This window comes from Chaetura pelagica, unplaced genomic scaffold (genome assembly GCF_000747805.2).
Source record: "Chaetura pelagica isolate M959 unplaced genomic scaffold, ChaPel_1.0 scaffold17, whole genome shotgun sequence".
NCBI classification, from domain to species: Eukaryota; Metazoa; Chordata; class Aves; order Apodiformes; family Apodidae; genus Chaetura; species Chaetura pelagica.
In genome coordinates, this window is record NW_009970726.1 from 9,801,767 (window position 1) to 9,816,276 (window position 14,510).

The 14,510-nt window shown below is 38.8% G+C and overlaps 1 protein-coding gene across 1 annotated transcript in view; it reads left to right on the plus strand.

The window, feature by feature from the left end:
- The first annotated feature begins 341 nt into the window (after positions 1–341).
- LARP4B (La ribonucleoprotein domain family, member 4B) overlaps positions 342–14,510 on the plus strand; it is a 33,792-nt gene continuing 19,623 nt past the window's right edge. The window contains exons 1-3 of the mRNA XM_010007002.1: positions 342–473; positions 13,583–13,730; positions 13,893–14,054. Of these exons, the coding sequence (XP_010005304.1) occupies positions 393–473; positions 13,583–13,730; positions 13,893–14,054 (391 nt within the window). The 5' untranslated portion in view covers positions 342–392. The remainder of the gene's footprint in view (positions 474–13,582; positions 13,731–13,892; positions 14,055–14,510) is intronic.

A 14,510-nucleotide genomic window follows, 5' to 3' on the forward strand; every position in this document is an offset into this window, starting at 1 on the left:
TGTCACTTCTTAAAAAGTCTACCAGGTGGTATGAAGAAGTTGTGGTTGAAAACCAATCTGAATAATTAAGGTGAGAATCGAATGAAACTTTCCCAGTGGAATTTCCCTGCTTGGTGCTGTGGCAAGTGTTCAATCTGAACTCCCAAGGCAGACAGGGGCTGGGAGCTGAGCATATCTGCAAGATGGCTTTATCTTCACCTTCTGCTGTAACATTTTCTCTGAACGCATAATCCTGACTATGTCCTGTGGAAACTCTTTGGACCTTTGGTCTGAAATGGCTGATTTCTCAGGAATTTCAACAACCACTTACAGTACCTTTTGTCTTCCTATTTCCGCAGCTTACAAAGGTGACCAGTAAAGTTCTCTCTGAGCAGCCAAAAAGCAGACAGCTCATGACTTCTGATCAGGACACTAAAGTTGTGACTGAACCGCAGGTGCAGCAAGTACAAGAAGTTAAGGACGGTTCTCATCTAGTAAGTATTATAATTGCATGTTCCGTTGCTGTAAATGTTGCATTAAACTTTTTTTTTTACTATGTCTTAATCAAAATTGTGTCTCAGCACGTTTTAGACCGCAGTTCAACATAAAATGATAGAATGGAGGTGTTGAAGGTGGCTTATTCTCCATACCAAGTAGGAGCCTCACCTTTACTTTTCTTCAGCTGTTCAGGGGATTAAAATAAACTGTGAGTTAAAACAATTTGCACTCATTTGAGGAGTAGGGCTTTTTAGGCGATGCAGGAATTATATTCTCAATCTTGAGTAAGGTTCTGACTCACACATTCACATCTGAGGAAAATGAAGCAAAAGCACTTGGCATGTACCTGTAACTGCAAAGAGTACATCATCATACAAATAGGAAATTGCATTCCGTAACAGGAATATTTCTTGCTCAGTTCTGCCAAATGGCACATGGCTGCTGCTTCCATGTTATTGTGCAGAATCTAACTACTTACTTTATAAGATGCTTTTGGCAGATCATACCACAGATAGTACTGTATGTATGTGTTGTAGCAAGTGTTACATAGGTCTTCAAGAAGACTGAGTACTTGATTTTTGTGTCATCTCTACTCATAACATTGTATTTTCTTCTTTGATCATTAACTGTATCTTCGGAGGAACGTTTCCTCTTTGGACATCTTGAAGGGTTTAATTTCAGTGCATGTTCTGCTAGGCACTTAGACTGTAATATGTGAAGCAGCATATGCTTGCTGCTTCAGCCTACCTTGCAGGAAGCACTAAGGAGCATTTTGAGAAACACTAAACTTGTGCTTTTCTTCCACCAGCTGGTGACTTTTTTGTTTGCTCCTCTTCTCCCCCCTCTTTTTTTGTTCTGGGTTCTCTTCTGCTCTGTTTCAGCTTTCTCAGATGTGAATTTTGTCTATTTGGCCATGGAGGAAAAAGTTGAACCCTCTTTTGTGCCATACCTGTAGTAGTTGAGCTTTCATTATTTTTTTTCTAAGTTTTTTTTCCCCTCGTGTACTCAGGGCATTAATTCCAGGGAGCCAGTGCCTAAGTTTGAGAAAGAGGCTCTTGCAGATTTGCTTCAAAAGCTTGAAACTGTCAGTGCAATTCAAACAGATGCATTAGTATTAAAGGTGGTTTGATTAGTCTTGACATCAATGTTCTTTTAATTTGCTGTACTAGAATTTCTATAACAGTGCATGTACTCTTGCATTTAAATATTAATTTCTGTTCTTTTGTACTTATTTGAAGAAAGATAGTAACCATTTATTTCAATTTTAATAAAATCTGTCTGGTCTTTTCCTTAGTAGAGGACACCTATGTCAATTTAGATAGCTTAGAATGTATCCATAGTGCTATAATGGTGAATTTCAAATAACTAATTATTTTGAGAATACTTTGTTCCAAAAAGGTGAGACCTGTAGCTTATTAAGCTTTTTAAAGTTATGCTGGTATCTTACTTGTCTATGCATGGCATCAGAAGGTTATTTTGTTGCATGAGAATCATTGCCAATATGTGCTGTTAGGTGGTGTTTTCAAGATGGGCCCTTCCATAATGGCATATCTGCTTTACTATATTTTGCCAGTGTTTCCAGACTTCACTTGGAAGTTTTGAGAACTAGTCTGTAGTTTGAGAAACACTTCATGGAGTACAAGAAGTTAGCAAGCTCAAATCATTAGGACACTTTCTTCCTTCCAAAAATAAAATAGGAAGGAAAAAAAATTCTGAAGTTTGGACTTGATTGCATTTAGCAAGTACTTGCCTCAGGTTAACTGGAACTCACCTCCTATTTCTTGTGTCTTAATTATTTTGAGATGAGAAGGCTAGACTGCATAAGGGTATAAATTAATGTCTCTGGTGATCCCTGCTTCAGTGTGTATTTGATATGGGGCCATACTGCCATGGTATCTAGTGATACTCACTTCTCTATTTCCTTTTTGATCAGTTATACTTGTCTGCTAGAAATTGAAGGTTACTCTCTGAGGGAAGAGGCCAAGACACAAATCCCATGGCAGAAGTAGTTTGTATGATTTGTCTCTGCAACACAGGACTTAGATAACCTTTGTTGCTAAAGGCATAGTCTTTTTCCTTGCTTATACATCCTAAACTCTTACCTTGCCATGCCCACATTTGAATATGCGGCCTTTTAGAGCACTTCTCAAGGATCAAAGAATTTTCTTTCCTGATTGGCTGTATTGAAGACCTGATCTGGAAATCTGAGATTACCTTTAGAAGGATTTCTGTCTGACTTTGAGCATCACTCATTCTCTCCCTAGTTTAATAATTTTCAGGTGTTGCCATGGACTTCTGATAATGGGAATTTAAGCCAATGTGGTGTGCTGGTTTTGGTCAATGCTTTGAGGTACTGTAGATCCAAGTTCAATCATATTGTTGGTTCTAAGCATAAGAAAAATAGCTAGCAAGTCAATAAACTGAAGATGGACTTAGTTCTACTTCCTAAAATGTTTTTTGTAGGAGGTAATATGGAAAGATGTCTTGGGTTTAGAGTTGCTGGGTAATGTTGTTAAACATCCTTTTATAACCCATTCAAGAATAAGCCTCAGAGTAAAAGGGACTGAGGAAATCATGTTTACTCATTTAATATAAAACAATATCTAACAGTTCAGTAGAAATTCAGTATAGCCTATAATCCTAAGATCATCTGACAATACACAACATTAAATACAGTATGTGCCAATTAAGAGTTAAGTAGCAGTTTGTATAACATACAGGTGATGCTTAATAATTGAAGAGATTAATAGCTTTAAACAAGAAATGGAAGGATTGAACCTTAAACTGAATATGTCCAGTATCAGCATCATGAAGGATCAATACGGGTCAGTGTTTGCTCTTTCTGTCACGTTATTGTAGATGTAGTTCATAAGAAAAGTGCTGAACAGTTTTGCACCTGTAGATTACTTCTAAGGTTTAAATGCTTTAATGCGTAAAATGTGCGTTTAAACTCTTTAAGAGTCCATTTAAGCTGCACCTGGGTTGGCACAACCCCAGGCACAAATACAGGCTAGGGGGAGAATGGCTGGAGAGGGCCAACGATATCCTGGGCATTAAAAGAAGTGTGGCCAGCAGGGCCAGGGAGGGGATTCTGCCCCTCTACTGTGCTTCGATGAGACCCCACCTGGAATACCGTGTACAGTTCTGGTACCCTCAGCACAGGAAAGGCACGGAGCTGTTGAAGAGGGTGCAGAGAAGGGCCATGAAGATCATCAAAGGGCTTGAGCACCTCTGCTGTGAAGACAGGCTGAGAGAGTTGGGGCTATTCAGCTTGGAGAAGGCTCTGGGAGACCTTCCAGCACCTGCAGGAGGCCTACAGGAAAGCTGGTGAGGGGCTTTTCACCAAAGAGGGCAGTGATAGGACAAGAGATAATGGTTTTAAACTGAAAGAAGGGAACCTTAGGTTACACATCAGGTAATAAGGTGCTGGAATGGGTTGCCTAGGGAGGTTGTGGAAGCCCCCTCCCTGGAGGTTTTTAAGGCCAGGTTGGACAGGGCTTTGTGCAGCCTGGTCTCGTTTGAGGTGTCCCTGCTCATAGCAGGGAGTTTGGAACCTGATGAACTTTAAGATCCCTTCCAACCTTAACCATTCTGTGATTCTATGGTTCTATTTTTAAAGCTAGACTAGATTTTAAAACTTGGGGCTACAGGACTTTGTATGGTGTAAACCCATATTCCTTTACAAGGAATAGGTACCTGCAGAATGAAAGTAAAGGGGTATCTCTACTCCTGTTAATAAACATGTTAATTTCTTGCCCTCTGCATAGGGTGTATGCAGGACATAGGACTAAAACATTTATTAAAAATATAAAAGGTTTAGGTTATGAAAGTGCTGCTTCAGAGTGGCTTGGTTTCATAGAGAGGTAAGACATATTTAGTCTTGCAGATGAAGAATAGACCATATTTGTAAATGTGAAAAGGAAACAAACAAAACAAACAAAACTCATTCCCCAGCTGAGTTGGAACTCTGAAGTGGCAGAGTACAAATTCTGTTGAAGTACTTTTCAAGTCAGGTGGCAGTTTTTAGCATAACCAGGAAGTTTTTAAGACTTACAAAGTCTTGAAAGTTAAACAAGGAACCTCAAGTGACGGAGGTGTGTTGTTTTCTGCTTAAATGTGTGATACTGGGGATTTTTTTATGGTGGTTCCATGATAAACAGTATTGAGAAACGTGACTTAAAGAATGTGCACTATCAGTGCTTAAAAATAGAAATTATCCCTGGAGCTCTTAGATAAAACCAAAGGAACAAGTACAAAATGTGCCTTTGTACATAAGGAGAAGTATATGGGAAAACTGGAAGACGTTTCTGCTTGCTGAAACTGCTTCACCCATTTTCTCCCCATTAGTTGATAGCAGAAGTGCTTGTTAAGGCACTGGAAAAGTGGACTTTGCCCTGGTCTGTCTCTTAAAAGCACTTAGTTCCTCTCTAGATAGCATGTAGTTAGTAATGGTTAAATGACAGAGGGAAAAATCTTATTTGTTTACCTGACAAGGGAGTTGTCTGAATACTTGTAAATTTTGCAAGTATTATTGTGACTTTCTTCTGACATTAAAAACAGTTGAATTGTTTGCTCATGGCATTTTTTCAATAATCTATTAAAAGTAATTCCCTCCCCCTTTCCCTGTTCTTTGTTCCAAGGAATGCTGAAGAGGAGTGGCTTGGCATAGTTTTAAGTCTGGATCCAAGCATGTTGAATAACTTTGTCCCACAGAAGAATTAAAAAAAAATGCAGCAGATGGCAGCAATGATGCATCAGACTTCCTATCCTTAAGAACAGTGTATCTGCAGGCACCTTGAGGCTCCATGTATTGGAGGAGCTCGGGCAGTGTGTAGTCTTCCTCTTTCTCACCTTGCAGTTTCAGAGCAGACTTGCTGAAGAGGGGATGTGTTCCCTAGCTGATTCAGCAGTCTTTTATGGGCAGAGTGAATAGGAGGTTTTGCCTGAAAGTTAGCCAATATGATTCTTTCACACATACAAATCTGCATCTGCCTATGGCACTTGAATGTATATGGCTTTTAAATGTATGGTAGCCTATCTTTAGGAATCTAAAGCACATTCTTTAAACTGAGAGAGGGAAAATTTAGGTTAGATATTAGGAAGAAATTCTTCACTATAGGGGTGGTGAGGAACTGGAATGGGTTGCCCAGGGAGGCTGTTGATGCCCCATCCCTGGGGGTTTTTAAGGCCAGGTTGGAAGACCTTTTGTGCAACCTGATCTAGTGGTAGGGTTCCCTGATCGTGGCAGGGGGTTTGGAACTTGATGATCTTGAAGGTCCCTTTAGCCTTAATGATTCTATGATTCTTCTGGTAATTAATTTGTCCTGTGAGCAGAATACTTGTCTAGGGAAAAAAAGCTACATTGGCAGCTATATTACAACTTTGCACTTGTGTGCTACACAGAGCTATAAAGAGAATTAGGATAAGAAATGACTCAGAAGTTTCAGAGGAGAGAATAGAACCATTTCACGCTGTATGAGGAAGAGATTCATGTCTAGTTTGTCTTATGCTGCTGGATGTGAATTCCACTACTGTTACTGCAAGAGTGCTTCGTAGTCACTGTAATGCAGGCTACAGTGAAACATTTGAATTTCTGGAGTGCTTCTGTGCTTGCACAGTACTGCTTTGTACTTAAAAGTTATTATCATAAGATTAGAAACAGTTTGGGATAGCAAGAGCATTTTTAAGGTATTCTTTTCTACCTGATTTTTACCGGTTCTGCTTACTGTGGTTTAATGAAGCGTCTTTTTTTCCTCAGTCTTCAGGTGACAACAGGAAACAAAATTCTTTTTTCTCTTTTGATTCATTACTCTAAACATATGTGACCTAGCTTGCCAATTAGATACGAATGAGTTAAAGAGGAACTGATGCTTAATTTATTTCTGTGTTGACAGTAGTAGATCTTTTGTCAGAAGTAAAGTGAGCAAGGGAGACTGAAAGGGAGAAGTGACTGTGAGCTGCTCTAGTAAAGATGTTTGGGGTTTTTTTCTTGGGTTTTTGGAAACAAAGCAGAAAACTTGCAGTATGGTGGTGACAGGGAACATCTAGGTAGCATAGATAAGACTGACTTATGTCTTAGGAAAATTTTTCACTGTGAGGGTGACAGAGCACTGGAACAGGCTGCTCAGAGATTGTGGAGTCTCCTTCTCTGGAGACATTCAAAACCTGCCTGGATATATTTCGGTGTCACCTACTCTTGGGGATCCTGTTTTGGCAGGGGGTTTGGACTGGATGATCTTTAGAGGTCCCTTCCAACCCCTAACATTCTGTGATTCAGCCTAATGTAGGCCATGTGACTTGCCATGAAAGAAGTTGTAAAGTAAGTCAATGACAACCATGCAATAAAAAATAGTGGAATATTAGAGCATGGATCTCTGTGTTAAGCAGCTTTAACCCTACAAGTACAGTTTACAGTAGAAATTAAAATAGATCTCCTTACTAGTTAAAAGGCAACTGCTTTAATTAGCCTTAGTACCCTTGTGTACTGCCTTATGAATACAATGAAGGCAAGTTGCCACGCTAACTTAAAACTCTGTTTCAAGTACATCTTGATTAAACTTGCCGTAAGGTGCACAACCAATTGAAAAATGGTGCTGTGTTCAATGTACAGACAAAAGAACATTTGAAATAGAGTTTAAGGGTCTGTATTGTCTTACTTGAATCTGTTTTTAGTATTTTTTAAGTAAAGGAATGGAGTGGTGCTATTGTGGTACAAGTCTGCAAGCTCTTTGAAGGATGGGTCCAAGTTTGAAATAATAGCAAGGGGTTTGAGACCAATGTAAGATTATGCAAAGGCAAATAGGAACAGCTCTTTTTACAGCAGAAAAGATTGCTGAGTATTTTCATCTTTTTTAGCAAATAGAGAAATTCATAGTAGAAGAAGTCTTCCAAAACATAAATACATGTGTGTAAAGATGTTCCAGCTGTCATAAGGTCAGAAAGAAGTCTCTTTACATACAACAAAGAAAACTTGTATTCAGGACAGAGTTTTGGAAGAGGTAGCATTTAGTCAAATGAGGATTTTTTTTAAAGAATACACAGTTTTTGAAGGTCAAGTGTAATTAATCCTGCCACAATACCATGAGATGGCTAGATTATCTTGAGGCCCCTTCAAGTTCTGTAAGTCACTGAGTTATATTATATGCTTTTTTTCATGCAAATAACAAATAAAAAAGGCTTGGAGCAGAATTAGCTTCTGATAACATACAATGACTGTTCAATGGAATATATGAGCTCTTATCTATCTTTAGCCTGTTTTTCCTAAAGAAGTAATCTTGGTGTAGGTTGAGCTCTGGGGGAAGGGAGAAAATGGTTGAAAATGTGTTTGAACTAATAGCTTCCACTAGTTTAGTCTTCAATCAGATTTAAACATGTGAAGCCAGAATGCATTTATCCTCGTATAGAAAGCAGGAGTTACATTAAATATAAAGGGAGGGGGATTTTTGGCACACATGGACATTGCGAAAGATGCCTTTTAAATACTATTGTGATTTGGATGAAGGAAACTTCAGGAAATTAAACAGTGGAAATTCATAAGGCTTGGTAATACTTGTAACAGACTGTAATCTCATTAGGAGAATTATTTGGCTTGAATATTACAGTGCATATAATGAAATACTAAAACATTGCTCAGCAACTGGGATTTGGACTTTGAGTGGCACTGCCATATGAACCCCTGCATGGTTTTAAAGTGTGCTATTTTTGGCAGCAGGGTGTTGGCTTGTCTCCTCAGTAGCAGCAGAAAGTTAGTTTAGTGTATAGAGGAAGGTGATTTGCAATGAGAAGACTCCTCTGACGCTACTTACTAAGCATGGGCTGCTGCTTCAGTAAAGAATTGAGTAACAGCACGAATGAGGAGAAAACTGGCTTGTTACAAAAATCTGTGGAAGAGGAATCACCAGAGTCAAGGATAAGTAAAACTTTATCTTCAATTTTAGGAACTGTGGAAAGCCGGGATCTGCATACAGCGGGAAGGACGGTTAACGGGGCAGCTGCAGTAGTTGGCGTTGAACGTATTCATAGCGATGATTGCACAGCGTCAAATTCTAAATCTGGGTTCTGGGGTAGAAAAGCAAAATATCCGTCATACAAAAGCATGGAGAGTACTCCCTGTGAGAGCTCGAGGAGAACATATGACAGACCTTTCAGCTTCTTTAATTCCTTTAGTTACCTCCTGAAGGTCTCTGGTAAATACGGGAATCTGCAGAAAAGTGAAGAGAAGAAAGATAAGGTTATTAAAAAGAGAGTGCCTAAAAAATTTCATAGTAATGGTCAGCAAATGGACAATATGGAAAATATCAATAGTAATACTAATATTGAAAGTGTTAACAGTAATAGTAATAATGAAAATGTAGTTTCAGAAGAGTGTTGCTTGTGTGGTCATATTTCTGCTTCTCATGTACCAGACATCCTAGACAAAGGCTTACAGGGTGAAATTTCCTTAAATAGAAATTTTCTGGAGCATGATGCAATTACACGTGACCATTCAAGGCAGAATGAAATAACAGTAAATGTTGAAGATAAGAGTGACCACCTACAAGAAGTTTCAAGTTCATATAGAGAGATGTCTCCAACCTTTTCTTACCTTGATGTAGACCACAGACAAAATACAAAAGATCGGGAGTTTTACAGCATTTGTGTTGTAGATGCTGAAGATCTGAAAGGGGATGAAGAGGTGCCAGCTACTGTGCATGAAGAGATTGCAGCAGACATAGATAGCTCAGCTGTTACTGATGAAGGAATGTGCAGCATGGCACGACCTCTGGACACTGGGGAGGAATTTCCAGTGCAGCAATTGGCACAAGTGGAAACTAAGTTTAATTCACAGAAAGAACTGTTGGAGTATAAAAAAAAGCATGGGTCAAACATACAGGAAAAGGAAACAAATGAATATTGTAGCATAGACATCCAGTCTTCTGACAATAACTTATCAGCTAACAGGTGTGAGGTGGGTAGGTTAAACACTGCCAATACAGTAATAGATGACTTGAGAGTGAAAGTGTACAATGAAGCCATTCCTGACAATCGACAGGAGGAGGTACATACGATGGGTAACTCTGTCAGTTGTAATGAATCACTTCATAGCACTTGTGCTTCTGGAAAACTTGGGGATGCTGCTAAAGAGGACCAATACAGCCCTGATTCAGAAAACATTAAACACAGTGTATTGTTAAAAAATGGAATTTGTAATTCAGGAAACACTCAGGGAAGTCATGATTCTGAGAAGGTACCATTTAGTGTAAGTAGGCATCCCCCAAGTGTTGTAAGGGATGTAAATACTGAACAAGTGGCAGAGAACGTGAGGGGGGATTTTGAATTATCATTAGAGTTCCATGAAATGGATGATGATTCTTTTTTGGTGAATCAACATGTAGAAAAACTTGCTGAAGAGGGCTACTTCCTAAAGCCAGAAAGTGAAGTAAACTCATTTGTAGAAAAGAAAATATTTCAAATAACGTATGGTGATAGCCAAACATCTGCACCTGACTCTAGCAAACATCACAGAGTTTTGGAAGAATTTTTGAAAGATAAAGAGAAATGCACAGGTAGAGTTTTGGATAACTGTGAAGCTTTGAATATGACTGAAGTGCATGAAAACTTGAAAGAAAGTTCCGATTTTCAAACTCAAATTAAGGGTTGCACTGAAAACAAGGCACCCACTGTAACCGCAGACCTAAGTGGCATGGAGGAAGATGTCTGTGTGAGTATCCTTGAGCTGAAAGGCAACATGCTTGAAGAAGCTGGGAGCTTGAGCAAAACTCAGTTGTGGGTAAGCGATGACGCTTTGACATCTTGTGAGCTACGTAACACACACACAGATGAAACGTTCCTAATGGAGAACAGCCTAGAATCTCAGATTTCACAAGAGTCACCAGGGAATAAAGAAAAATTATGCAAATATGCAAAAAACACTGTCTCTTCTGTGTCTATGGAATATGAGGATACAAATAAAATTGACATGAACTGTAGGCAAGATGAGCAACTGGATGTATGTTCTTTCCATGCAGTGGAAAACCAGCGGAATGCAGGGACTGACTCAGCCAAAATAGCTGAGGATGTAGTAGAAACTGTAAAACAGACAAAAGTTGAAGGTCACCTCAACAAGCCAGTTGATGAGAAGGCAGAAAATGTAGAACAGAAATTGGATGCTAACATTGTTGATTGTGATAAAAACATCTTAAATTGCAGTAGGGGCTTGACTCACGATCAGAACACTTCCTCTAACTCCACTGTTCCTGTAGCTTTGGACAATTGTACGTACAAGAGTGTTAAATTGACAGATGACACTAGAAGTCTGGAAGATGCCAGTAATGTCTTACATAAAGCCCATAACTGTTTACCTTCATTGTGTCAAAATTCATATTCTCATGTACATGATAAAGCAGTGGAAGAGACTGAGTTATGTCACTGTGCCAGTCCGGAGCTGGAGATCAGGAGCACACAAGTTTCTCCTAAACCTTTTGCTGAAGTAGGATCAGAAACTCATGAAAAAAGTGTGTGTAATGTAAATGAATGTAACATTCAGGATGGTGAAGTAAAACAGTGTGTCAGTATCCACTCAAAGGAGGAGAACCTCTCTGGTTTTAGTATGTCAGCTGGGAACCTAGAAGCTTTTACCATAGGGAATTTCAAGCAGTTAGAAGCCAAGTCTACTGAACTGAAAAACACCAGTTACATATTAAATACACAAATGAATGACTTGACCACAAGTTGGGAACAGATGCAGTCAGATCACAAGATTTTCTCAAACAAAGAGCTTGGATTTTTTGTTGACCCAAAGCAGGTAGACAAATATGCTGCTACTCCTTCCTATGAAATACACAGTGCCCCTCCTGGTGCCGCAGGAGTTGAGCGAGGCAGTGAGCAGTGTGCGATAGAGCTGATGGAAGACGTATCCAGCAACCAAGAGCACTCCTATGAGTTGGACAGACCAAATCCCCAAGTTGAAGTGTGGTCACACTTCATCAGTTTTCAGACTGGAAATGCTGATTGGACAAATCAGCTATTTTCTGACACTGTTACTGCTGATAATGGTGAATATCTGATGGGCTTTTTATGGAATAATGCAGTTCCTAACAATACCATAAAGAATGACAGACTATGTATAGTTAGTGAAAACTTGCAGAACAAAGGTGAAGATTTAACAAGTGCTTCATACGCCATGGAAAGGTATCCGTGTCAGCTGTTAGCACCAGAAAATGTTGTTGCTTGGGGATGGCAAGATAAAGACGAGTTTGTAAGTATTCTGTAGAAGTGATTCAATGTTAAAGCTGTGGCTATGAGTTGGAATAAGCCAATGAGCCATCTGTCGTTTCAGATAGTTAAATATATCATGTTATTTTGTCCTGAAGCTGACCACTCTCTCTTCCCTTTGCAAAATGAAATGCTATACAGAAGGCAGTAGTTCAAATTGTTGCTGAATATTGATTTTTCCTTTTTAGTTGTGAAAGTGTAAATGTTGAACAAAGTATGTTAATTGCAGATTCTAAGTTCTAGATGAGCTTGAGATTAATACTTCAGTATGTGGAAGGGAAACTTTTTGCAGACTGTTAATAGTGCTCTTTGCCTTCATATAGGAAGAAATGTTTGTGGCTTTCCTGAAATCTTAATATGCTTGCTCAGTATCAATTAGGAAACCTTTTGCTCACTTCTGGAGATGATCTTCTGAAGTGCTGTGGAAAGCGTGGGGAGTGAGCTCTACTGGATCTTAGCTAGCTGGGAAAAGAAAAAACTAAATCCAGCTTGTCAGTGGCTGCTCCTCTGCCTTCTCCACAGGGCAGAGCTGAGCCTGGGCTTGGCATTGTCCTCTGCTCTGGCTGTAACTCACAGCCTCTGCTCTGACCTTGCTCAGCAGTTGTGGTTATGGCAGTGAATTGTACTAAAGGTTATGTTTGCTGTCTCCTGGGGGAACTCTTTGTATTAAAAATGGAAACTGATGGAACTTGCTGTCATCTTTGCATCATTACTATTCAAGTAGTTATGTTGAACACTTCCACTTTTTATAAGTCTTTTCTGTCATTCAGTAGATGTGTTTAAGTTGAGAATCTTTAGATCTTTTTACCTTCTGGGGGTGTTTCTATACACTATGGTAACAAGTGGGCATGTTTCAGAGTAATTAAAGCTTTGTGGAGTTTTGAAGTGCTTTCTTAAATCTTATAATGTTCTTAGCATCTTTAATTTCACAAGTCAAATCTTAAGCTTTTTAGTGTGCATTATCATGAGCAATGCTCTTTCTCAGTATAATAATCATATTAAAACACACCAAAAGTATTCTGGGTATGGAGTTACTTAAGTTTTACTCAAACATCAGCAAAACAAGATAAAACTGTCACATTACTATCAAAAAAGAACTGTAGAAGTTGGCAGTGCAGAGAGCAATCCCTCTGAAACACATCATTGTATATGTAACTGTTATATAAATGGTTACATGTAACCGTTATATAAATGGTTACATGTAGCCATATGTGATCATTAAATGTGTCCATCCAATCCAGGTTAAAGGAGAGTAGCCTAAGATGATGTAACTGTATCAGGTAATTCATTATTTTTGTCCTGTCTAGGGGAAAACTGACCTGAATTTTTGTTAATGCTCTGCTTTTTCTCGTCAAGTAATGACAGAAGTTGTCCTGCACATCTCATTGCTTTCAATATTCCATAATGCTTCCTTAAAACTGTTACATTTTTATATAAGTCCAGATAAAAAACAACTGCTTTTTTATTTTTTTTATTATTTTATGTTATTTCACAGAAACAGATACAATAACAATATAATAAACATTGAGATAACATATGTTAGAGGCCTGCCTGGAGTCTAGGACAAGTGCAGTTTGAGTTAGTCTGTCAGAGGTGAAGAATGCAGTGTTTGTTGTAGTTTGCTCTTCTTTGCTAGTCTTTTCTGGTGATTCTTAATCAGGGAAATGAATCCTCTGCTGCCCAGTTCAATTGCTTTTGTACTTGAAATGATTATACAGTTAATATGTTCAGGTGTGAAAAAGACTTGACAGTACAATCTCGATTTGTACATTTGTTATTCTTAGTTGAAACTGTACATATATACACACTGTACATCTGCAAAATGCATAATCAAAGAATTTTCTTTTCGTAGGAGTCAACCAAGGTTTCCGAGTTAAATCCTAATGCAAAGGTGTGGGGAAATCATATGTTACACTTGGAAGCAAGTGGTGCCACTGACGGTAGCGTGAGCAAAACGTGGGAAGAAATACCTGACCAACCTCCAGATTCTTCTAAAGAAGGTATGAGTAAGAATTTCTAGATGTTGCTCAAGCAAAAGGTAAAATTCTGTACAGAACTTTCTCAATTTTTGTTTCCTGTTAAAAAAAACATGCAAATTTGTAAGCAACTTTGCTTAGATTGGAAGGAATGGTTTTTGACTGTGTGTGTCATTCCTGTTGCAGGACTGGATGCCAATGGTGATGGCGACAAACAGCATCAGAATGCAGTGCTGACAGAGCTGCAGGAGCCATCACCGGCTGTTTCGGTGTCAGACCAGACAGATATGAACCCCTTGGCTCTTGACCATTCTGATTATGACTCTATGCATGAAACCACCCAGACAGGTAAAAGAAAGCTGGCATTGCCTTGGACTTGGTTTTTAAAAAAGGAAATTTATTTTGAGTTGAACAGCAACCATCCATTAAAAAAACCAAACCAACAAAATCTGAGGGGAAGAACCCAACTACTTCAAAACAAAAAAACTGCACCACTTTTTTTGTTCAATATATGCAATTTGTAAGTAGACCCCAGAAAATCCTGTCTCTTTTGCTCTCAGGCTTAGACATACTTGGAAACCAGCCAGTCTGTTTTTTAAAAAAAAAGTATTGTCCTTATGAGATGCTGCGTAGAATTGATCATAAGCTCTGGATATAACTTGGCTATTGTGTTCTGAAATCTTATTCTGAATGCAAATCCCTACTGTACATATAGATATCTGCCACTCTAAGATGTGTGTTTCTAGTTGGGTTAGGTACAGAGGTGAAATTCACATACCATTTATCTCTCAAGTAGTAACTTAA